The sequence below is a fragment of the Taudactylus pleione genome, unplaced genomic scaffold (genome assembly GCF_031769625.1).
Source record: "Taudactylus pleione unplaced genomic scaffold, aTauple2 ptg001334l, whole genome shotgun sequence".
NCBI classification, from domain to species: Eukaryota; Metazoa; Chordata; class Amphibia; order Anura; family Myobatrachidae; genus Taudactylus; species Taudactylus pleione.
In genome coordinates, this window is record NW_028285734.1 from 2339670 (window position 1) to 2364643 (window position 24974).

Consider the following 24974-nt stretch of genomic DNA (forward strand, 5'->3'; position numbering starts at 1 on the left):
CATTTTGATATGAGTTTTAATACTTTAATTATACACAGATGGGCTCCAATCAAAGAATTATGTCACCTCTAATGGCTGCAGGGTTTTCTGTGTGTTTCAGCATTCGGGTGACTTGTGCGATCCGTTATTGTACATGTATTCGGAGGTACGGCTGCGTGCGTCGGCCTGTCCTGTTTATGACTGTTGTTCTGTAGTCAGATTGATGCTGTATCTTCTCCTTCACCAGGTGGGCACTAATCTGGGCGACTTCCAGTTCCTCTACATCGACCTGGTAATTACCACCACAGTGGCCATTTTAATGGGGAGAACCGGCCCGGCCAGCGACCTGGGGTCAAAATGCCCACTTGGTACACTGATCAGCATCTCGGTCCTGGGGAGTCTTATATTTCAGACCAGTCTCATTCTCGCGGTCCAGCTGGTCTCCTACTTCCTCACTACCTCACAGCCGTGGTACGTACCTCGTTCCCGCCACGCCCACTCGCGCACGCCGCTCCGCCTGTAACGTCTTCTCTTCCGTTATCCACTGCAGGTCACGATGTTGGGATTTCCCTGTGTTTGAACATGCAAAATAATGAGTAATCCAGCTAGTTAGATCCATGTGTTATATACAGATGGCGTTAATGGCGCTCGGCTAGACGCTACGGTCACATAATTGTCCTTTTACCTTTAAGCGTTTGTGAATGTTAGTAGTGACCTTTACGCCATCGTATAATGCCTGTAAATGTGAGCCGTTAAATGTGCTCGAATGAGGCCCTTACAGACTATATTATATTTGTATTATTGCATTGTTTGTGTATGTAGCAATTCACACCATAGATATAAGTAGATTATTTAGGGATCCATCTCTCTCTCTCAGTAAATGCCCTTTGTCCCTCCAGGTTTGTCCCGGTTAATATGACCAGCCCATTACTGAAAAACTTGCCAAACTACGCCGACACGGCTGTGTTCTATGTGTCCGGCCTCCAGTATCTGATCCTCGCAGTCGTCATGTCTAAGGGTTATCCCTTCCGAAAGCCGCTCTACACCAACGGTAAGCAGCAGATTAACTCTACAGAGGCGCCTGTTTTCCTTACCCCATGTATGCCGAGCCGGCATGTGCTTACCCCCAAGAGCTTGCGCTCTCTTAATTGAGTTAAGGAGTCAAGGAGCCGGATCGCTTCTGAGAGAGCTGTTTTCTGATGTCCGCACTGTGTGCCCGCTTATAAAGTCAGCGCCATTTGCTCACATGACTCACAATTTTACAGTCCCGCCCTCCTGTGTCATGTGACTAATTCATTATGTAAACCTGTAAATAAAAATATTTACAGAATTAGCTGTGTTTGTGATATATATACTGTGTGTATGTGTGTGTATATATATATATATATATATATATATATATATTTATATTTATATTATTATACACACAGCGGGTAAAACAAGCATTGAACGCATCAACCTTCTTCTCAGCAACATCCCATGCAATCCACACATGCGAAGAAATCACACCATAGATGTCCATACATTAAGTTATGTGTAATAATGTGAAATGACAGAGGGATAAAGTATTGAACACGTTTACTGAAATGTATTTAATACTTCGTACAAAAGCCTTTGTTGGTAATGACAGCTTCAAGACGCCCCCTGTATGGAGAAACTACTCGTATGCATTGTTCAGGTGTGATTTTGGCCCATTCTTCCACACACAGGGCCTGATTCAGAGCCGGACGCTCTGACAAGAGCGCTCGCTCTGAATCAGGGCGTTTTTTTTTTTTTTTTGCGAAGCGGCCTCTTGGACGCTCGCAAAGCTGTAGGTTACCACCCACAGCTATAGTGAGCGTCCATGATGATGGTCGCTATGGTCAAGACCATCGGGCTTGCGACGAGACCCTTGCGGTAGGGTCTCGTTGACCGCATGCCCTGGAGTGATTTTGGCTCTATCAGAGTCAAAATCACTCCCACTGACATCACTAGTGATGTCAGTGGGGCCGGACCCAGACGCCTCCGACTGGGCAGCCACGCCCCCGGCACGCCCACGCTCACACACCATGGACAGCACGCCCCCTTTGGTGCGAGACCCATAACGATGGCTTCCCCGTCGTTATTCGGGTCTCGCGCATGCGCACGACGGAGGCGCTTCCGTCGTGAGCATGCGCATTTGGGCAACATCGACCCGCTTGTGAGCGCTCAGCGCTCGCGAGCGGGTCTGAATCAGGCCCACAGTCTTCATATCCTGAAGGTTCCGCGGCCTCTTCTATGAACTCTGATCTTTAGTTCTTTCCATAGATTTTCAATTGGATTCAGGTCAGGTGATTGGCTGTGATTGGCTGGGCCATTCTAGCAGCGTTATTTTCTTTCTCTGAAACCAATTGAGAGTGTCCTTGTCTGTGTGTTTGGGATCATTGTCTTGCTGTAATGTCCGCCCTCGTTTCATCTTCAGCATCCTGGTAGATGACAGCAGATTTTTATCAATAATGTCTGAATACATTTCTACTTCAGGGTCCATAGGGTATCCACAGGATACCTTGGGGTATAGGTGTGACGTCAGTCGCAGGGCACCAAAGAGTTAAGCTTTCAGCCTCCCAGGATGCACTAGGTCCCCCTCCTATACCCCGCCCCCGGGCCAAGGCACCTCAGTTTAGTTTGGTGCCCGGCCGGAGTCGGGTGCACCTGTTGGAGTGGGGGCTAGAAGAGCCCCTGAAGCTTATTCTTCATGCAGCTGTGGCTGCACAACTGGATGTACAGCATGGACAGTCAGTCCTGACGTCCATGCTGTCTTCCCTACACCCCGCCGGTACCAGAACGCCGGTACTGATCCGGGGATGCTGGTGGGCGTCTGGGGTCACAGCTAGCGGTGACCCCAGATGCTCCGGACCATGGCCGGATTCAAGGGGGACAGAGGTAAGCAGCGGGGTCCCGCGGTGGGTCCCCGCTGATCACATGGTCCTAAGTCCCCAGGCAGGGGGCTCCCTGGGGACTGGCTGCAGCGTGGAGCCAGGCGACCAACCTGCGCTTCCACTACCCCCTGGGACAGCGGACCGCAGCAGAGCGGTAGCGCTGCGGCGTCCCAGGGGTTAAATGCATGCCAGGGGAGCGCGCCTTCCCTGTCTCACAGCCGGCGCCTCCCCCGCTGCACACAGCCCTCTCTGCATGCTGCCGACTGGTCCTGTGGCAGCGCTCCTCCCCCAGGCCAGCCTCCTCTCTGCTCCTCGGCGGCCATCTTCTCCAGAACGCATGGTGAACGCTGCTGGAAGCGCTGGACGGAAGCATCGTGGTCTGGGTCCCCCCGCATACCTCTCCTCCGCTGTGGTCAGGTCTGTGTATGCAGCGCTGTGTCCTATCAGGCCCTGTGTCTGTGTAGTTGAGTGATCAGCGCTGTTAGTGCAGGAATTGTTATTTCTCTGCATTGTATGTGACTGTGCTAGCGCTGCTGCCTGTAATCTTTTCTTCATCTAAACTGTCAGCTTTATTACTGTCCCTGTTCTTTCTGCTAAAGCCCTTGCGGTGCGGTGCTGCAGGGTGGTCTCTCGCCTATTTAATACTTAATTGGTGAGAGAGGTCACATACGTGGTGCCATCATGTCTGAAAGTGATTTTCCCCTCCGGCTACAGTGTACCACGTGCAAAGTACCGTTAGCGGAGGGGGAGGGTAGCGCGGAGGGCCTTTGCCGGCAGTGTTTGTCCATGGCGCGGCCTATTACGGTTACAGCACCGGTACAGGAGCCGCCCTGGGCTTGTTTCGCTCAGGCGTTAACAGCTTTAGTGGGCCAGTTAGCTCCGCAGCCCGCGTTTACTCCGATGGGTTTGTCCCAGCAGTCTGTGGTGTCGTCACCCATGCAGGGGTTCCCACGACAATTGGTGGTACCCCACAGTCTCCCTATTTCCCAGCTCCCGGGTTCTCAGGAGCCAGCGTGGGTTAACTCCCTGACGAGTTCTGTACAGCACTTGTCGGATGTGTTGCAAGGGGAGTCTGTGATGCGGTCTCATAAAAGGCCGGTGGCGTCTCTGTCCGCTCCTTATGAGGATGACGAAGGGACGTCTGATGATGGGGAGATTCTAGATCCTTACGATCAGGAACCTCTCCATACTAAGGACGCTGATGCTAAGTCCAAAGTATATATTCCTGGACTTATTCGGGCGGTCCGCACAGCCTTGGTGATTGAGGACGAAGTTCCCCCAGCGGCTAAATCTAAGTATGCCTTTTTCAAAGATGTGAAGGGCGATGCCACAGTCTTTCCTCTTTCGGGTCAGTTGGTGGACCATTTAGAGGAGGCGTGGAAACAACCTGGCAAAAGATACCAGCCGCAGAGACGCCTGGCGGTGGCTTATCCGTTCGCGGATAATTATTTTGCGAAGTGGGAATCCCCTCCACAGGTGGATTCTCACGTGACCCGTCTTGTCCGTAGTGCCACATTGCCGATGCCATCCATGTCCTCCCTTAAGGATGCTACGGACCGCAAGGTAGAAATCTGCCTGAAGTCCGCTTATTCCCTTGCAGGGGGGGCAGCACGGCCGGCTATGGCCATTTGCTGGGTTGCCAGAGCGATGGAGCGCTGGGCGGATTCATTAGAGGCTTCTTTTGAATCCGACTGTCCGGCCGATCAGGCGGAGTTGATTGGCAATCTCCGTGATTCGGCCACCTACATCAACGAGGCGGCTCTAGACATTAGTACTCTGGTGTCTAGAATTTCTTCAGCAGCGGTAGCTGCTCGTCGCACCTTGTGGCTGCGATCCTGGAAGGCGGACGCAGATTCCAAGAAAGGTCTGGAAGCGTTGCCGTTTACCGGAGAAGTTCTCTTCGGTCCGGATCTGGATAAGATTGTGGCCACGCTGGCGGCAGCCAAATCTGCCTGTCTCCCGTCGGCCGCTGCTCCTTCTGGTTCGGGACCATTGTCCTTTCGGTCATCTAGGGACCAGGGCAGGCCCAAACCACAGTCGTTTCCTCGACAGGCTGGCCCTAAGAAATCGGTCAAGCCCCGGAAGCAGGCATGGAGTACCAGACGTCCGGCCCCCAAGCCAGATGACAAGCCTGCGGCCTGACGGTCCGGGCCTCCCTTTGGGGGATCCCAGGGTGGGAGGCCGCCTGCTACAGTTCGCCCAGTGTTGGTCGACCACTACGACAGACACTTGGGTTCTGGAGGTGGTTTCTCACGGATACGCCCTCTCCTTCCGGCACAGACCCCCGGCTCGCTTCTTCACCACGGGTCTCCCATCAGACCGGAACAAGGCTACGGAGCTGCGGAAGGTATTGCACACTATGCTCCAGGCTGGAGTTATAGTGGCGGTTCCATTCTCCCAGAGGGGCCAGGGTTTCTATTCAAATCTATTTTTGGTACAGAAACCCAATGGGTCATATCGTCCGATTCTCAACCTCAAAGCACTCAACAAGTCTTTGCGGGTCCCGAAGTTTCGGATGGAGACCCTACGGTCCATCATTCTGGCGCTGGAACCTGGGGACTACTTGGTGTCATTGGACATACAGGACGCTTACCTGCATGTCCCTATTCTTTGGCGCCATCAACAGTTCCTCAGGTTCGCAATCAGCAGCGACCACTTCCAGTTTCGGGCGTTACCTTTTGGCCTGGCAACAGCACCACGTGTTTTCACCAAGGTGATGGCGGTCATGGCGGCTTCTCTGCGGCTGCAGGGAGTCCGCATGTTGCCGTATTTGGACGACCTGTTATTGGTGGCAGGATCTCCAGAGCTCCTGTTACGCCACTTGGACCTGACCATTGCACTGCTGCAACGGCACGGCTGGCTAATCAACTGGCAGAAGTCCACTCTAATCCCGTCTCGGAGGATTCTGCATCTTGGAGCCTTATTGGACTCGGGACAGCAAAGGATCTTCGTGACGGAGGACAAGATCTCTGCTTTACAGTCAAGGGTGCGCAGTTGTCTGCACAGCCGCCGGGTGTCCTTACACTCGGCGATGAGGTTACTGGGCTCCATGGTGTCGGTGTTCGACATGGTGGAATACGCCCAGTTTCACTCCAGACCTCTGCAGCACCTGATCCTGTCCAAGTGGAACGGGCTGACTCAGTCTCTGAAGTCCCAGACGATTGTGCTCACCCAGGAGGTTCGCCTGTCCCTTACGTGGTGGTTACAGACGACCCACCTCAACAAGGGACGTCCGTTCTGGGTTCCAAATTGGGTCCTGTTGACAACGGACGCCAGTCTTCGGGGCTGGGGAGCAGTTTCGGGTCCACACTTGTTCCAGGGCAGGTGGACGCCGACAGAAGCGGAGCTTCCAATAAATATCTTGGAACTCCGTGCGGTCTTCAATGCTCTCCAGCAGGCACAGCGGTTTCTCCAGGGTCGCCCGGTGCAGGTCCAGTCGGACAACGCTACCACCGTGGCCTACATAAACAGGCAAGGAGGAACTCGCAGTCGGGCGGCTCTCGTAGAGGTCTCTCGGATCCTGGTTTGGGCGGAGCGCAATCTTCCGGCCATATCAGCGGTCTTCATCCCGGGAGTGCTCAATTGGGAGGCGGACTTTCTAAGTCGCCAGGACGTTCATCCGGGGGAATGGTCCCTGCACCCGGACGTTTTTCAACTACTGGTGGACAGGTGGGGTCTTCCAGAAATCGACCTCATGGCGTCCCGGCACAACAACAAGTTGCCGGTGTACGGGTCTCGCACAAGAGACGAAGGGGCGTCTCTGGTGGATGCTCTGTCCGTCCGGTGGACGTTCCGGTTCGCATACCTGTTCCCTCCGGTCTCCCTTCTTCCACGGGTAATCCGGAAATTCAAACAGGAAGGAGGGACGCTCCTGTTGATAGCTCCCGCGTGGCCCAGACGGCACTGGTTCTCAGACCTTCAGGGTCTGTCCGTGGACATTCCTCTGCGGTTGCCGCTACGACCGGACCTTCTGTCTCAGGGTCCTTGCCTTCACCCGGACCTGACTCGGCTGTCTTTGACGGCGTGGCTGTTGAGACGGCCATGCTGAGGTCCCGGGGGTTTTCCAGCTCTGTGGTGCGTACCATGTTGCGAGCTCGGAAACCGTCTTCCGCGAGGATATACCATCGCGTGTGGCATACGTTCTTCCAGTGGTGTCGACCGAGAGGTTATGCACCGCGGGAGTTTCGTCTGTCTCGGATTCTCGCCTTCCTGCAAGCGGGACTAGATCATGGGCTTCGCCTTGCTTCTTTGAAGGTACAGGTTTCGGCCCTATCTGTCTGGTTTCACCGTAGGATTGCTACAATCCCGGATGTGCGCACCTTTATGCAGGGTGTTCTCCGCATTCAGCCGCCCTTTGTTCCACCTGTGGCGCCTTGGGATTTGGCTGTGGTCCTGAGGGCTCTCCAAGGACCGCCGTTTGAACCACTGGGCTCAGTGGATCTTAAATGGCTAACAGCTAAGACTGTTTTCCTTCTGGCCATTGCTTCGGCCAGACGTGTTTCTGAGTTAGGGGCTCTTTCTTGTAGACCCCCTTTCTTGGTTTTTTATGGGAACAGGGCAGTGCTCCGCACTCGGCCCGAGTTTCTTCCCAAAGTTGTTTCCCAGTTTCATATTAACGAGGAAATAGTTGTTCCGGCCTTTAACTCACCGGGTCTTTCCGTGGGTGAGGCCTCTTTGGATGTTGTGCGGGCCTTAAGGACTTATGTTGACCGCACTTCTTCGTTTAGGAAGTCGGACGCTTTGTTTGTCCTCTTTGGCTTCCGTAAAAAGGGTTGGCCTGCTTCAAAGCAAACTTTGGCAGCCTGGATCCGTATGGCTATTTCTGAAGCTTATCTTCATGAAGGCCTACCGGTCCTTCCTTCTCTGAAGGCTCATTCCACTAGGTCTGTGGGTCCTTCGTGGGCAGCTCGACGTGGTGCCTCGGCAGTTCAGATCTGCAAGGCTGCTACGTGGTCTTCTGTCCATACCTTCGTGAGGTATTACAGGTTTGACACCTTCGCCTCTCAGGATGCTTCCTTCGGGCGGCGGATTCTCCTTTCTGCACAGGAGCGTCCCCACCCTTAATGGATACTGCTTTGGGACATCCCCAAGGTATCCTGTGGATACCCTATGGACCCTGAAGTAGAAAATATGAGATATGGTAAGAACTTACCCTTGTTATCTCTATTTCTACGAAGTCCATAGGGTTCCACAGGACTCCCGCCCTGTCGCACCTGTGCTGCAGATGGGCTTTGCTCTGGTCACCGGTTTTCCGTCTCCCTCTGGTGAGAATGTGATTCTTGTATGTGTCCAGATCTTTGTTCTCTCTCTTCCTTCTCCTCCTCCGGCCTATGGCTTGGTAACTAACTGAGGTGCCTTGGCCCGGGGGCGGGGTATAGGAGGGGGACCTAGTGCATCCTGGGAGGCTGAAAGCTTAACTCTTTGGTGCCCTGCGACTGACGTCACACCTATACCCCAAGGTATCCTGTGGAACCCTATGGACTTCGTAGAAATAGAGATAACAAGGGTAAGTTCTTACCATATCTCATATTTTTTCCATTCATCATTCAGTTATATGAAGTATGTCAGTACCGTATGCTGAAAAACAGACCCACGCCATGATGGTCTCACCTCCAAACGTCACTGTTGGTATGGTGTTATTGGGGTGATGTGCAGTGCCATTTCTCCTCCAAACATGGTGTGTATTATGGCGTCCAAAGAGTTACATTTTGGTCTCACCTGACCAGACTATAGTCTCCCAGTATTTCACAGGCTTGTCCAAATATTGTGCAACAAGCTTTAAACGAGCTTCAACATGCTTTTGAGTCTTGCGTGGTGAGCGTGCATACAGGCCATGGCAGTTAAGGGCATTACTTATTGTTTTCTTTGAAACAATTGTACCTGCTAATTCCAGATCTGTCTGAAGCTCTCCACAAGTGGTCCTTGGCTCCTGGACAACTCTTCTGATAATTCTTTTCACTCCTCTGTCAGAAATCTTGCGAGGAGCACCTGGCCATGGCCGGTTTATGGTGAAATGATGATCTTTCCACTTCCGAATTATGGCCCCAACAGTGCTCACTGGAACATTCAGAAGTTTAGAAATCCTTCTCTAACCAATGCCATCAGTATGTTTTGCAACAATAAGGTTGCAAAGGTCTTGAGAGAGCTCTTTGCTTTTACCCATCATAAGACGCTTCTTGTGTGACACCTTGGTAATGAGAAACCTTTTTATAGACCATCAGTTGGGACTGAACCAGCTTATATTAATTTGCACGGTCAAGGGGCAGGATTGCTTTCTAATTACTGATAGATTTCAGCTGGTGTCTTGGCTTTCCATGCCTTTTTGCACCTCCCTTTATTCAGGTGTTCAATACTTTTTCCCTGTGTCATCTCACATTATTATACATAACTTGCATGGGTTGTTGCTGACATTTGGTGAAAATGTCATTACAATAGCCCTATTACAAATATATTTACTGAGAAAAATGTGGATGTGTTCAAATAAACCGTCTGCGTATCCATAATACTTGACCCTCGCAAAGTGCCATGATATATGTGGGAATCGATTTGGCATACAAAATGTATCATAAACCGTCGTATCCACATTGACGGGACTTCTAATTCAGAGGGCGTTTTCTATTACTTGTTATCCATGAGGTCTGCAACAATTTTATGATTGAAATTTACCAGAGTTCTTTATGGGCATATGTTCAATAATATGTCATACTACTTGTGTCTTTTCTCATTTCAATTTTTTATTTATTTTTTTATTTATGTTAGTTTTTATGGTATGTTAATATACATATTCTCATAGATTCATATTGTGACACCATCTGACAGTTACGACGGTTTCCAATACATTTTCTATGTCAATCGATTCCCACATATATCATGGCACTTTGAGAGGGTCAAGTATTAGTGGATGCACAGACTGTTTACTTTCATTTATATGGTTTTAATGACTCGCAGAACTTTTGTAATCCACGAGTGTCCCGGTTTAAAGGGATAACATGGTGAGTGTATGTATGTATATATATATATATATATATATATAATATATTTGCTTTTGCGTCGAGTTTACACTAGAGCCCCCATCTGATGTCTCTCCATGTCTGTTAATGTTCCTGCGCAGTTCTCTTCCTGATCGCCCTGATCGTGCTGCTCGCCATGATGCTGTGGATCATCTTCTACCCGCTGAGGTTCATGGTGACCCTACTGGACCTGAAACTTATCAGTGATTTAGACTTCAAGTTTGTGCTGATTGGAATTGTCGCTGTGAACTTCATAGCCGCCATCATCATAGAGGTGAGTGATCTCGCAGTCAGGAGGGAGCCGGGAATGGTTGCCCTGTGCGCCCGACGTGCTCAGTAAGGCTATTAGTGGGTCATTGGATGTCACTATATTAACTTAATTCTATCAGCGGACAAGAACTCCTGATAATGGATAAAAAGGTTCAAACATGTCACCATTTCTCCAGCGCGAGATGAAAGTGGCATGGGGCATACGGTGAAGCCGATGGCTGTATATTCTGTGGTCTCTCTGACTCCCACTTACTGAGCATTCACGTCTCTGATGCAAAGTTTGCTCCATGTTTAAGTTCCCTCTGCATGTTCTGGGGTCAGGATGGTGTGACATAGATGGGATTGTCTCACACGGTTCCTTCCCTGGGGTCAGGATGGTGTGACATAGATGGAAATGTCTACGGTGGGTTCCCTCTCTGCATGTTCTGGGGTCAGGATGGTGTGACATAGATGGGATTGTCTCGCATGGTTCCCTCCCTGGGGTCAGGATGGTGTGACATAGATGGGATTGTCTCGCATGGTTCCCTCCCTGGGGTCAGGATGGTGTGACATAGATGGGATTGTCTCACATGGTTCCCTCCCTGGGGTCAGGATGGTGTGACATAGATGGGATTGTCTCACACGGTTCCCTCCCTGGGGTCAGGATGGTGTGACATAGATGGGATTGTCTAAGGTGGGTTCCCTCTCTGTGGTCAGGATAGTGTGACATAGATGGGATTGTCTCACACGGTTCCCTCTCTGCATGTTCTGGGGTCAGGATGGTGTGACATAGATGGGATTGTCTCACACGGTTCCCTCCCTGGTGTCAGGATGGTGTGACATAGATGGAAATGTCTATGGTGGGTTCCCTCTCTGCATGTTCTGGGGTCAGGATGGTGTGACATAGATGGGATTGTCTCGCATGGTTCCCTCCCTGGGGTCAGGATGGTGTGACATAGATGGGATTGTCTCACATGGTTCCCTCCCTGGGGTCAGGATGGTGTGACATAGATGGGATTGTCTCACACGGTTCCCTCCCTGGGGTCAGGATGATGTGACATAGATGGGATTGTCTAAGGTGGGTTCCCTCTCTGTGGTCAGGATAGTGTGACATAGATGGGATTGTCTCACACGGTTCCCTCTCTGCATGTTCTGTGGTTAGGATGGTGTGACAGATGGGATTGTCTCACGCGGTTCCCTCTCTGGGGTCAGTATGGTGTGACATAGATGGGATTGTCTAAGGTGGGTTCCCTCTCTGGGGTCAGTATGGTGTGACATAGATGGGATTGTCTAAGGTGGGTTCCCTCTCTGGGGTCAGTATGGTGTGACATAGATGGGATTGTCTAAGGTGGGTTACCACTCTGGGGTCAGGATGGTGTGACATAGATGGGATTGTCTCACGTGGTTCCCTCTCTGGGGTCAGGATGGTGTGACATAGATGGGATTGTCTCACATGGTTCCCTCTCTGGGGTCAGGATGGTGTGACATAGATGGGATTGTCTAAGGTGGGTTCCCTCTCTGGGGTCAGGACGGTGTGACATAGATGGGATTGTCTCCTACTGTTCCTTCTCTGTGGTCAGAATGGTGTGACATAGATGGGACTGTCTACGGTGGGTTCCCTCTCTGGGGTCAGGATGGTGTGACATAGATGGGATTGTCTCACACGGTTCCCTCCCTGGGATCAGGATGGTGTGACATAGATGAAATTGTCTCACATGGTTCCCTCCCTGGAATCAGGATGGTGTGACATAGATGGGATTGTCTCACATGGGTCCCTCTCTGGGGTCAGTATGGTGTGACATAGATGGGATTGTCTCGCATGGTTCCCTCCCTGGGGTCAGGATGGTGTGACATAGATGGGATTGTCTCACATGGTTCCCTCCCTGGGGTCAGGATGGTGTGACATAGATGGGATTGTCTCACACGGTTCCCTCCCTGGGGTCAGGATGATGTGACATAGATGGGATTGTCTAAGGTGGGTTCCCTCTCTGTGGTCAGGATAGTGTGACATAGATGGGATTGTCTCACACGGTTCCCTCTCTGCATGTTCTGTGGTTAGGATGGTGTGACAGATGGGATTGTCTCACGCGGTTCCCTCTCTGGGGTCAGTATGGTGTGACATAGATGGGATTGTCTAAGGTGGGTTCCCTCTCTGGGGTCAGTATGGTGTGACATAGATGGGATTGTCTAAGGTGGGTTCCCTCTCTGGGGTCAGTATGGTGTGACATAGATGGGATTGTCTAAGGTGGGTTACCACTCTGGGGTCAGGATGGTGTGACATAGATGGGATTGTCTCACGTGGTTCCCTCTCTGGGGTCAGGATGGTGTGACATAGATGGGATTGTCTCACATGGTTCCCTCTCTGGGGTCAGTATGGTGTGACATAGATGGGATTGTCTAAGGTGGGTTCCCTCTCTGGGGTCAGGACGGTGTGACATAGATGGGATTGTCTCCTACTGTTCCTTCTCTGTGGTCAGAATGGTGTGACATAGATGGGACTGTCTACGGTGGGTTCCCTCTCTGGGGTCAGGATGGTGTGACATAGATGGGATTGTCTCACACGGTTCCCTCCCTGGGATCAGGATGGTGTGACATAGATGAAATTGTCTCACATGGTTCCCTCCCTGGAATCAGGATGGTGTGACATAGATGGGATTGTCTCACATGGGTCCCTCTCTGGGGTCAGTATGGTGTGACATAGATGGGATTGTCTAAGGTGGGTTCCCTCCCTGGGATCAGGATGGTGTGACATAGATGGGATTGTCTCCTACTGTTCCTTCTCTGTGGTCAGAATGGTATGACATAGATGGGATTGTCTCACGTGATGTTAGGTTGCTTTGTTTCCATCAAGCAATGCCAGAAGGGTGGAAAACTTAATTTCAACCAGTCAGGCCAGACTGCTATGAATTCAGGGAATCAGTATGTTATACCGCCGGCCGATGGTTCAAATACCGACAGCGGAAGCACGACAGGGGTGAAGATCCCCAAGCTAAAAAAAGTAAGTACAGTAAAACTAACCCTATTCTACCCCCTAACCCTCCTTTAGGGGTGCCTAACCCTAACCTCCCTCCTAAGTGCCTAAACCTAAGCCACCCCTTCCCCGCAGCCTAAACCTAAGTATCCCGGGGGGGTGCCTAACCCTAACCGCCCCCTGGGGGAGCCTATCCCTAACTCCCCTTCGCTTAACCCTCTCGGGGGGCTGCCTAACCCGAAGTTCCCCCTGGGAGCCCCTGACCTAACCCTACTACCCCTCATGGCTGTCCACGCACGGCACCCAGCTTACCTTCGATCGGTATGCCGGGTGTCGGGCTCCCTTCTTAGGTCTAATGACAGGCGTCGGGATTTCGACGCCTGTCATTAGTACCTTGCTGGGTTTTGACAGTCGGGAAGCTCGTGGTCGGTATTGCGACCGTCGGCTTCCTGACTGCATCCTGAATTCAGTGCTCTAAGCCTGACATTGTGATGTCATCAACGGCCATATATAATCTCTTCTTGCTGGCCATTACTGGGGAATAGTGGGGTCTCCGGTGAGCCGGGATCTCAGCTTTGTCAGCGTTGTTAAGATGTCTAAGTAACAATTTGTTGTACTATTGAGATATTGGTATTTTTGGGAGGTTAAATAGCCGAAGTCTGGACCCTCTAGAACTCCCAATCTCCTAACCTCTGACCTTAATCCAGATAATTGTAACCAGTTGCGACTCCAGAGGTGGGGCTGCAGTACAGTCCAAAATTCAAGTAGGGGAGTCACACCAACTGCCACTGAGTCCCAGCCAGCGATAATTAGCAGCGTTTGGAGTGGCAGTTGGGTGTGTTGCAGACCCACCTCTGCAGCCACCACTGTTTGTAACTCTAGGGCAATCCTGTTAATTATTTATTGGAGTGCCTAGGCTGGTTCACATCTGCAGCAGGTTCCAGGTACACCTGGATGCATCTTGCACAACAGAGAGAGCCCCTAGTACCACCTACCCAAGGACATTTACCTGTGCTTCCACCACATAAAGGCTGCTGGAACTGGCCATGGAGTAAGTTTGGCTAGAGCTGATTGACCTCTGATTTACCCTGGTCTCGGTCCCAAATCTTTGCATAGCTTGGGATGAATTGTAAATATTCTCCATAAATAAATTAGATGGTGGAGATGGTATAATTAGAGTCTTGTGATAGGGTTCAAAGGCCCTCACAGGCGGTTAGTTTCCTCCTCACATCTAATAATATGTTCCTATTTGGAGATCATGTCTAGCTTGTAACTCTTGGCAGAATTCAGAGGAGGGGGCGATACAAACTCTCCGTCTATCAGATGTCCGTAGCCCCATTGCACCATAAACTCCCCAGGTTCCAGTCCAGGTAGAAATTCTGACTTGAGACGGACAGGAAGAGATGGATTTTGATGTTCTTAATCTTGCCCAGCAATGGGGGGGGAAGGGTCCAATCATGGGGAGGAGATAGATGAGGTAGTTTAGGTATGAAAGGTATAATATTGTTAGAGACACTTAAAACATGCGGGATGAGTTGTGTAATGGTTTCAGAAATTACAGAACCAGCGATTGTCGATAAAATGATGCCGGGTCCGCAGTCTCTGAACCGATTGCATAACTCCCATGATCTACAATAGCAGCCATTGGTGGAAAACGGTCATCGAGTCCAGTCTGGTATTCTTGTCTGGTTATATTTGGAAATGAAGGGAAAATTTGACGATTCCTTCAGACCTCCTCCAGCCCACACATATGTACGAACCTGCTTTTGTAGCTCGGTAATATACCGGAGACGTATACCCATAGGGGAGTGTTTGCAAAAGATAGAAGCTTTGGGGAAGGCTTTGGGGATATGCTGAGTATGTGTCACTCTCCTTTGCCACCCAGATCATGATGTAGTTTGGCCAAAACGTCATATTTGTAGGCATTGGAATAAATCTACTTTTAGGTAGTTTCCATTTTTCCTGACTCTTGGCAAACAACGTTGGAGCAATGATGGAGCAGGTTGCCGTAGGTTTGGTCTTTGTTCAAGCTTGAAGAGCGCAGTTTTGGGATTGAGTCTGATTCCTGGAAACCAGAGGCTCAGTGGTCGGTGCAGACGTCCGCAGTGAAAAGGGCGCATCTAACCCCATTACAAGGGGAGAATGGATCCAAAAGACAAGAACGTTGGCAAAGAGCCATACCGGATTTGCAAGTAGTAGCCATTACAACCATAGATAGTCCTGTAAACTAGGTAACCTAAAATCCTGGCCCCCTTTAGGCAGCCGGTGTCAGGGCAGTGGAGAGGATTTTGCATTTAATAATCGTGCAGCAGGATTTGTATTACAGGTTTTGTCTGTTTTATGTTATTATTAGTTCTGGGTGATTAGATTGTACAATTTTTTCCCCCCGGTCATACTGTGAGCACAGCCTGTGCCGCTCTACCCTCCATACATCCCGTCAGCCGGCCGCAGTTTGTGTTAGGTCCCTGTGATCTGTGATTGTGTCCTGGGCTGCAGATCGCTCGTAGCACCTGGCGCCAGATGTGTTTGTTACAGTCTACGGCTCGTTTATCATGCGCTTTTTACAGACCCTGCCCGCTCAGGCATGTTCCAATGTCACAGACCTGCCTGGGGCACACATCCAGGGCTGCTGAGGTTCCCTTTCTGAATTTCTGAAGGCACGGCTCAGTGGCTAAGTGCACGGACGGAAAACCCAGGACACTGAGATACTTGCCGGCTCCTTGGAACCTTTGTCTGTCTGTCCCAGTTAATAACATTACATTTTAGGACAAGTGAACAGGGAAACTGCTTGAAAAACTCTGAAAAGCACTGTGTAAAGTTCCATGCACTATACAGTAACTTTATCCCGCTCTCTTGCAGGCTGCCCTGGACCACGGCTACTTAAACTGCCTGCGGAAGCTGAGGAGGAAGAACGAATCCAAGAAAGCTTACAAGAGACTACAGCAATACCTGCAGGGGCAACACTCGTGGCCCCCCATAAATCAGACTCTCTACCCCAGCCAGGTCAAGCCGTCCAGGTAGCAGGACACGTGAGACCTTTTCTTCTATGAGACTCGCCGTTGGGCTGCAGGAGGGCAATTTAATTACTGAGAACATGGAAAATGTTGCGTTTAAACTATTTTTAACCCCGGAAAGATAAATAAATTACACCGAATACAAAGCCAAGAAATAAACCTTGTATCGCTCAGGATCGGAGTCGCATCCAGGGAAGCTTCGTCCTAACGTGACCCAGGCACGGAGACTCCAGAGATCATGGCAAAGCCCTGAAGGCTTCAGTGACTCACATGCTGTAAGGATCCTGATCTGCAATGTGATACACAACAGACGCCTTGTAATAACGCTAAACAGGACGTTCCGGTCCCTGGTCGCTGTACGAGGGCAGCAGTAGCACATCAGCGCCAAAATCTATAGCTAGGTGCATAAAACACACACACTGGTACTAATAACACTGGCATTTATAGCAGAGTAATTAATAATCCCATCACAGATCAGTTACTGCCACAATGTCTGTGTTCCACTATTAGGTGTGTCCCTTCCGTGCTTTCTGCTGTCTGCGTCCAAAGGACGCACAATATAAACTTCATCTGCACACTTGAAGGATGTTATCCCAGCCTGCGTACTTGATAACCATTTATTCCCAGAGAATCTTAATTGGGTCACTGACCTCATTGTTTTTTATTTTTGTAACGAACATTAATTTATAGCTACCATGGCTTTCTGCAAACTGGGCGTAGAAGGGGTAGTTTACAATGAACGTTGGCAGGAAGAATGTACAGTGGCAGATTGTCATTGCAGTGTCCTATAAACTGCACAGAGGGGGCGGGAATATTCCTATTATCACTGTAGGTCACTAGTTACACTCCAACCTCGTCTAAACCTTGGAAGATAAAGTTATTTCTACATATATATAAGCCAGAAGAGCGACACTGGAATTGTGTTTTTTAATTGTGATTATTTCTGAATTTTCTGACACAATGCAACAAGTTTACAGGATGTTTAAGGACTGAAACCGTTCACATCTCCGATATATCTAACCCTGATATTTGTGATGGAAACAACTGTAGAATGCCAGAGAGAAACATGCGGGTCTTTTTTTTTTTTTCTAATTTTTTTATTTCTTTTATATTTAAATGTATTTGTGTAGTTATGTGGCAAAGCTCTGCAGTTATTTGCACTATGTTGGTTTAAATCCAGACAATCTCGCACCTTTAGCGAAACCCGTGAATTTACAATCTCTGCACCCCTGTAGGAAGATAATATTTACACTTTAGACATTTGCCGTAACCAGGGCAATTAGACACTTTTGTTTTATGGTCAAACTTACAGCACATCAATGAAAACTGATTCTGTAGGTTACTTTGCACCTATTGCTATAGGATCTGTTACCCATAAACCACAAAAAGCACTTTACAGAGACTGCACAGTCGCCATGTACCTAGAGCTGCAGAGATTTCTATCTCATTTAAACCATGTACTACAATGTGAAGTTACACCCTGTAGTAAGCACTATCGGCCACTAGGTGTCGCTGTGTTTGCTGTATAAAAAGGGGGGGGGGCAATTAATGGGCCTCTCCAGGGTAGAGTGCACCCCTGTCCAATCATTTACCTGATTGGATGCCTGTATACCATGCTGCTTGCTTCTGGTTCCGTTCCCCCCTTTCCAGTTCGTAGTAGAGTGCAAACTGAAGGGGAGAAGACGGATTCAGCGGCATTCTGGTAGTATAAAAATGACCTAGAGACGCTGTTACATAGTGGATTTAGGAGGTCGTTAATGTCCTGTATATTATATTACTTTGCCCTGGGTTAGCCCCTTATAATAACACCCCAATCTGGTGCTTGGGGTCTGGGGAGATCAGTATCGGGGGGGTGGGGGGATATGATCATATGGGCGTTGGGAGGAGTTTATATTCTGGGTGTTATAGGTGTGATCGGTTTTGGCCCTAGTAATGGAGAACGTGGCTTAGTAGGTGCCGTCAGTCACAGGGCATCTGATACTGGTGCTGCCACTTAGACATAGACATCTGTAATATCTTCAAAGCAATTGTGTCGCAGTTATATGGTGGATAACGCTGCTTAGTAAACCTGGCCCACACCAGTATCCTCCATGGTACAATAACCAGTGACGATTTGCTTTGCATGAAACAAAAAAAAGCTCTTTAAAGACCAGATGAGCCCTTTTTCACCAGGCACAAAATAGAGCTAAAATAATAAAAACATTAAGGAAAATAATCTATGAAATGATTTATATATGCCAAAGACTGGGCCACCATGTGATCTTGTCACTGAATAAAATTATATTTTTACCTTGCATTTTCCTACTTGGTCTTTTTGGGGCGATAATGCGGCACGGGGGTCCGGCGCTGCGGACTCTGAGACGCCATGTAAACAAATTATGATGCCTGGAGAGCTGATTTTTCTGGAGTGTTCGATTTTGGTACCTTTTGTACAAGGTGCAGACGCCATATAACGCACGCTGTCGCTGGCTAAATGCTACGGAAAGTGACTAATAAGCTCAAATATCAAAGCATGGCATTCTGGGATATGGTAGGTTGTGACCACAACAAGAAGGCTGCAAAACAATCTTAGTTTTATGAAGCTTTAATCTTATATGCTGTGTCCCTCCCCATTGCCGTATACTGGACAAATGATTATATAACAAGAGATATGGTAAGAACTTACCTTTGTTATCTCTGTTTCTACGAAGTCCATAGGGTCCACAGGGTTGACCTTGGGGTATAGCTGGATCTGGATCCACGGGCACCACGCAGTTAAAGCTTTTGCTGCTCCCAGGATGCACTTGGGTCCATCCTCCCCTATACCCCGCCCCCGAGCCACAGGCACCTCAGTTGGTAAGCAGCCAAGGCCGGAGGAGGAGACTAAACAGAGAGAAGGAAGACTGGAACACACAAGAAACCATACTCACAGAAATGGGAGACGGAAAACCGGTGACCAGCCACACAGCCCATATGAAGCCAGGTGCGTCAGGGCGGGCGCCCTGTGGACCCTATGGACTTTGTAGAAACAGATAACAAAGGTAAGTTATTACCATATCTCTTGTTTTCTACTTCAGGGTCCACAGGGTTGACCTTGGGGATGTCCCAAAGCAGTTCAACTAAGGGCGGGGACGCTCCTGTGCAGAAAGGAGAACCCGGCGCCCGAAGGATGCATCCTGAGAAGCAAAGGTGTCAAACGCATAGAAGCTCAAAAACGTCTGAATGGAAGACCAGGTGGCCGCCTTACCTAGCTGAACAGCAGAGGCGCCACGTCTAGCCGCCCAAGATGGACCCACAGAACGAGTGGAATGAGCCTTAACAGAGGCTGGAACAGGTAAACCCTTCTGTGCATAAGCCTCACAAATAACAGAACAAAGCCAACGGGCTAACGTTTGTTTGTTGGCAGGACAACCCCTCTTGTGAAAACCAAAGAGGACAAACAAAGAATCAGACTTCCTAACGGAAGCAGTCCGGTCCACATAAATTCTGAGAGCACGGACTACATCCAAGGAGGCCTCACCAGCTGAAAGATCAGGTGACTGAAAAGCTGGCACAACAAGTTCCTGATTGATGTGGAACTTCGAAACCACTTTAGGCAAAAACTCAGGACGAGTGCGAAGCACAGCCCTGTCCTGGTGAAAAATCAGAAAAGGGGGACGACAGGAAAGCACCCCCAATTCTGACACCCTCCTGGCAGAAGCAATTGGCAGGAGAAAAACAGTCTTAAACGTTAACCACTTGAGTTCTACCGACTCAAGAGGCTCAAAAGGAGGACCCTGCAGGACCCGAAGAACCACCACCAAGTCCCAAGGAGGCACGAAGGGAGGCTGGATTCTGAGAACACCTTGGAAAAAAGTGGGAACATCTGGCAGTGTAGCGATCCTTCGTTGGAACCACACAGACAGCGCGGACACATGAACCTTCAGGGAGGCAAGACGTAAACCTAGGTCCAAGCCTGATTGCAGAAATTCCAAGATCCTAGAAACTCTGTACACCTGAGGATCATAGTTTCTGGACTCACCCCACTGAAAGTAAGTGCGCCACACCCTGTGGTAAATCCGTGCGGAAGCAGGCTTGCGTGCCCTGAGCATGGTACTAATAACCGAACGCGAGAAGCCCCGAGACCTTAAGACGGCTGTCTCAAGAGCCACACCGTCAAAGACAGCCGACCCAGATCCGGGTAAAGGCAGGGCCCTTGAGACAATAGGTCCTGACACTGAGGAAGAAGGTACGGAGCGTCGATGGAGAGGCTCCTCAGATCGGAGTACCAAGGACGTCTGGGCCACGCTGGAGCACCAGCGTGCCGCCGTCCTGCTTGAATTTCCTCAGGACCTGAGGTAGCAGGGATATCGGAGGAAACAGATACGCCAGTTGAAACGTCCATTTCACCGACAGTGTGTCTACCAGACTTGCGCCTGTGTCTCTTGTCCTTGACCCGTACACGGGTAACTTGTGATTGTGACGGGAGGCCATCAAGTCCAGCTCCGGCAGCCCCCATCTGTCCACGAGTAGCTGAAACACCTCTGGGTGAAGCGACCATTCCCCGGGATGCACGTCGTGATGGCTGAGGAAGTCCGCCTCCCAATTGAGGACTCCTGGGATGAAGACCGCCGAGATTGCTGGAATGTGGCACTCCGCCCAAGCAAGGATGCGAGACGCCTCTGACATCGCAGCCCGACTGTGAGTTCCTCTCTGGTGGGTGATGTACGCCACCGTGGTGGCGTTGTCTGATTGAACTTGAACCGCCCTTCCTTGAAGAGCGGTGCCGGACGACTGCAGGGCCCTGTACACAGCTCGCAGTTCCAGGATGGTGATGGGGAGAAGTGCTTCCACAGTCCAACGTCCCTGAAGTGACAACGAGCCTGTCACTGCCCCCCAACCCCAGAGACTGGCATCTGTTGTGAGCAGGACCCAGTCCGGGATCCAAAAGGGGCGCCCCTTGACTAGATGAGCTGTCTGAAGCCACCAAGCCAAAGACTGCCGAACCTCCGGGGACAACACCAGCATCTGAGACCGGATCCGGTGAGGTAACCCATTCCATTCCGATAGAATCAGTCCCTGCAGGGGCCTGGAATGGAACTGGGCAAATTCCACCATGTCGAATGCCGACACCATGGACCCCAGAACTCTTATTGCCGAATGGACCGACAGGCTGCAACTGCTCAGGCAACTGTGTATCCGCAGCTGTAGGGAGGAGACCTTTTCCGGAGTCAGGAAGATCCTTTGCTGACGAGAATCTAGCAGGGCTCCCAAATGAACTATCCGCTGTGATGGAATCAGGGAGGACTTTCTCCAATTTATCAACCACCCGTGCGCTTGCAGACAAGCGATCGTCAGGTGGAGATGTTGAAACAGTACCTCCGGAGAGCTTGCCAGCAAAAGGAGGTCGTCCAGGTACAGCAGCAGCCGTACATTCTGGCTCCGAAGATGTGTGGCCATGATCGCCATCACTTTGGTGAATACCCTCGGTGCCGTGGAGAGGCCAAAGGGTAGCACCCGAAGCTGGTAGTGATGATGTAGGATAGCGAACCTCAGATACCGCTGGTGTGAAGGTGCTATCGGTACATGGAGGTAGGCGTCCTGGATATCCAGGGAGACCATGTAATCCCCAGGTTCCATCGCCAGAATGATGGAACGTAACGTTTCCAGCCTGAATTTGGGAACTCTGAGGAATTTGTTCAGAGACTTCAAATTGAGGATAGGGCGATGAGAACCATTCGGTTTCTGCACCAGAAACAGCAGAGTATTACCCCGTCCCTCGTTGTGACTGAGGAACGGGAACAATGACCCCTGCTTTCAGCAAGGACTCTATAGCTTCCTGAATCTGCAAAGTTTTCTCCTGAGAAGGACTCGTGCAGAAAAACTGGTGGGGCGGTCCGTGCCGAAAAGACAGGGTGTACCCCTGGGAGACCACTTCTCGAACCCAGGCATCCGTGGTGATATTGTGCCAGCACTGGGCAAATTGAAGAAGTCGGCCTCCCACTCTGGGGTCCCCAAGAGGGAGGCCCGTCCCATCAGGCAGAAGGTTTATCTTCCTGCTTGGAAGAAGGGTGCCTGGTACTCCAGGCCTGCTTCTTGGGCTTAGAGGCGGTCTTGGTCGCCGACTGCCTCGGGAAGGACTGACCTTTGGCCTTACCCTGGACCCGAAAGGCGGAGCTCCTCAACCTTAGCAGGTGCTGAAGCCGAAGGGAGGAAGGCTGAATTAGATTTAGCCAGAGTATCCACTATTTTGTCCAAGTCTGGACCAAATAGCAACTCCCCATTAAAAGGTAAGGCCTCCAGGCCCTTTTTAGAGTCTGCGTCAGCTCTCCAGGACCGCAGCCACAAGGACCGATGAGCAGACACAGCTGCAGCCGAAACCCTAGAGGTCAGCAGGCTGGCATCTAACGATGCTTCCCCAATATAGGAAGCAGCATCTCTCATCTGTCCTATTAACGCTCTCTGGATATCCGGAGCATCGTCTGGAAAAGTATCCTCTAAAGCGTTGGCCCAGCTCTCAACGGCTTTGACCACCCAAGAGATGGCCATGGATGGACGGGCCACTGCCCCAGAGAGAGAGTAGATAGACTTTAAACAAGTCTCCACTTTCCTGGCCGTGGGATCCTTCAAAGAGGAGATAGACGGTAATGGCAATGTAGCGCTTTTAATTAAGCGGGTGACATGGGAATCAACCGCAGGTGGGGTTTCCCATTTCCTGCAATGAGCCTCAGGAAAAGGATAGTTGGATGCCAACCGTTTCTGTGGTTGGAATCTCTTACTGGGTGACTGCCAGGCCCCCGCCATATGATCTGTCAACTGGTCAGACAGGGGAAAAACATTCAAAGTTACCTTTGCCTCTTTAAAATTAGGATACTTCGACCTAGGAGCCGGTGCATCCTCCTCTACATGAAGGATGGCCCGCACCGCCCTAACCAATGCCGGCACATTAATGGAGGACTTAGTCTCCACCTCCTGGGCCATGGCATCCGAGTCAGTGTCCTCATGTACTTCTCCATCTGAAGACACGTCCGTGTCCGTTAACTGCGCAGCCAGTGAAGCTGTAATGAGGCGCTTGGACTCCTTTGGGGGCATGTCATTTTGTAACATCGACTGAAAAGCCGAAGACGAGGCCGCAAGACTCTGAACAGAGCTGGAGAGTACATCCACCCAGGGTGGAGGAACCGCCTGAGAATACCCCTGAAAGGGCACCATGGACTGCTGCGTCACTGAGGGAGACTGTACATACACAGGCAACCCCGAATAAGGACCCACAGTCTGAGACCCGGGGGGAGACTGCAATAAATGCGGAAAACCCGGGGAATGGGGGATGGTAGACTGGGGCAACGCCCTAGTAGGGACTGCAGTTGGGACCGCTAAACGGTCCGCGATTGACGCCAGCATCTGCAAAAACATCGCCCAAGGAGGATCTTGCGCCGTAGGGGGTTTAGAGGGGCCAGGCACTAGCTGGCACCGCCCGCACAGACCATCCTGTGATAAATCCTCCCTATCAACCACTGCAGAACAGCGTCTGCAGGAAAACAACACAGGAGCCACGGAGAGCTCAATCTCCTCATCAGACACGACACAGTAAATTTTCAATAAATATGTATCACCGAGAAGAGGTAAGGCGTATATAACACCTGCGCACTCCCAAGTATGCAACACAAACAGCCCACAATCTGGTACTGAGTAGCACACCGCTGTATGTGACGGACCTCACAAATACTGTTTTATAGAATACCCCTTTTCCACCAAAATTACGGGTCTGACCCGGAGTTGGAACAGGGTTCCTATCCGGATCAGACCCGGAATTTAGCCGGCGCCAACTCGGGATATTCCCGAGTCGGCGCCGCTCACACCGCAGTCGGGTCTGCATAGACCTGGTTTTTCCGGCGTGAAAGTGGACACTTGGAGATGACGTCATCTCCAAGCGCCACTGAAGCCGCAACAATCATCCGGCTTGCGGCTCACTCCAGGTCATCAAGACCCGGAGTGCGCTGTACACACAGCAGGGTTTCACGGGCTACGCCCGTGTTAAACCCTGCTATTTATCTGGGTTGGATTGCCGGGTCACTCGACCCGGCGATCCAACCTTCTCCCCTTTTACACCAGGGAGCTGCACTGGGTATACCCTGCGATAACCCGGGATTTAGCTCCGGTGTAAAAGGGGTATAAGTGAGGTTACAGAAAAACACCCCTCCCCCACACACCTGTGGGCCGTAGGAGAAGGAAAGGGATAGTGATAAGATGACAGTAAGTAGAAATTAGCACAGACAGCAGCACTAGCAAAAGTCACATACCATGCAGGAAGTTATACTCACTGCACCTTCAGCTACAATCAACCTCCAAACTTCAGTGTCTGGGAGGGCTATAGCGCTGCGAACGCTGTCCTTTTGCAGGGGAGAGGTACACAGGGGGACCGGTCTATGCACCACCTGGGAGATCTGCGTTTGCCACGAGAAGATGGCCGCCGGAGAGCTCTGAGGAGGAGTGGCCATAGGAGGAACAGCCCAGTGACGCCAGCACGCATGAGAGAAGGCGCGCTGGGCTGAGGGGAGGAGCCGCTAAACCAGGGAAGGCTGCCTCCCCTGGCTAGTGATTAACCCCAGGTACGCTCGTTCCCTTCCAGCAATTATTCCCTGGTGGTCCAGCGGTCATGCGGGGTATTCCTAAAGAGGGGGAGCCCGCCGCCGCTACTAGCGCCGCCGGTCTGTCCCCAGAGACCGGCGGTGAGAGACTGCCTTTTTCCTCGCGGGCAACGCGATGCGCTGCCTGCGGCTTACCTGTCCCCGTGACTCCGGCAGCAGTCTGTGGGAGGTCCCGGAGCCCTGCTAGTACTGACTCCGGGGTCCCGCTGCGATCCCCAAATCAGTACTGGTGTCGCAGCGCCAGCGGG

General features: G+C 50.8%; 1 protein-coding gene across 4 annotated transcripts in view; it reads left to right on the forward strand.

The window, feature by feature from the left end:
• The window catches only part of ATP13A2 (ATPase cation transporting 13A2), a 114222-nt gene extending 95808 nt beyond the window's left edge, over nucleotides 1-18414 (forward strand). For all 4 annotated transcript variants that reach the window (XM_088463230.1, XM_088463233.1, XM_088463231.1 and 1 more), the window contains exons 26-29: nucleotides 227-450; nucleotides 879-1030; nucleotides 9988-10160; nucleotides 15966-18414. In XM_088463230.1, coding sequence (XP_088319356.1) covers nucleotides 227-450; nucleotides 879-1030; nucleotides 9988-10160; nucleotides 15966-16127 — 711 coding nt within the window. In that variant the 3' untranslated portion in view covers nucleotides 16128-18414. The remainder of the gene's footprint in view (nucleotides 1-226; nucleotides 451-878; nucleotides 1031-9987; nucleotides 10161-15965) is intronic.
• Nucleotides 18415-24974: the final 6560 nt, after the last annotated feature.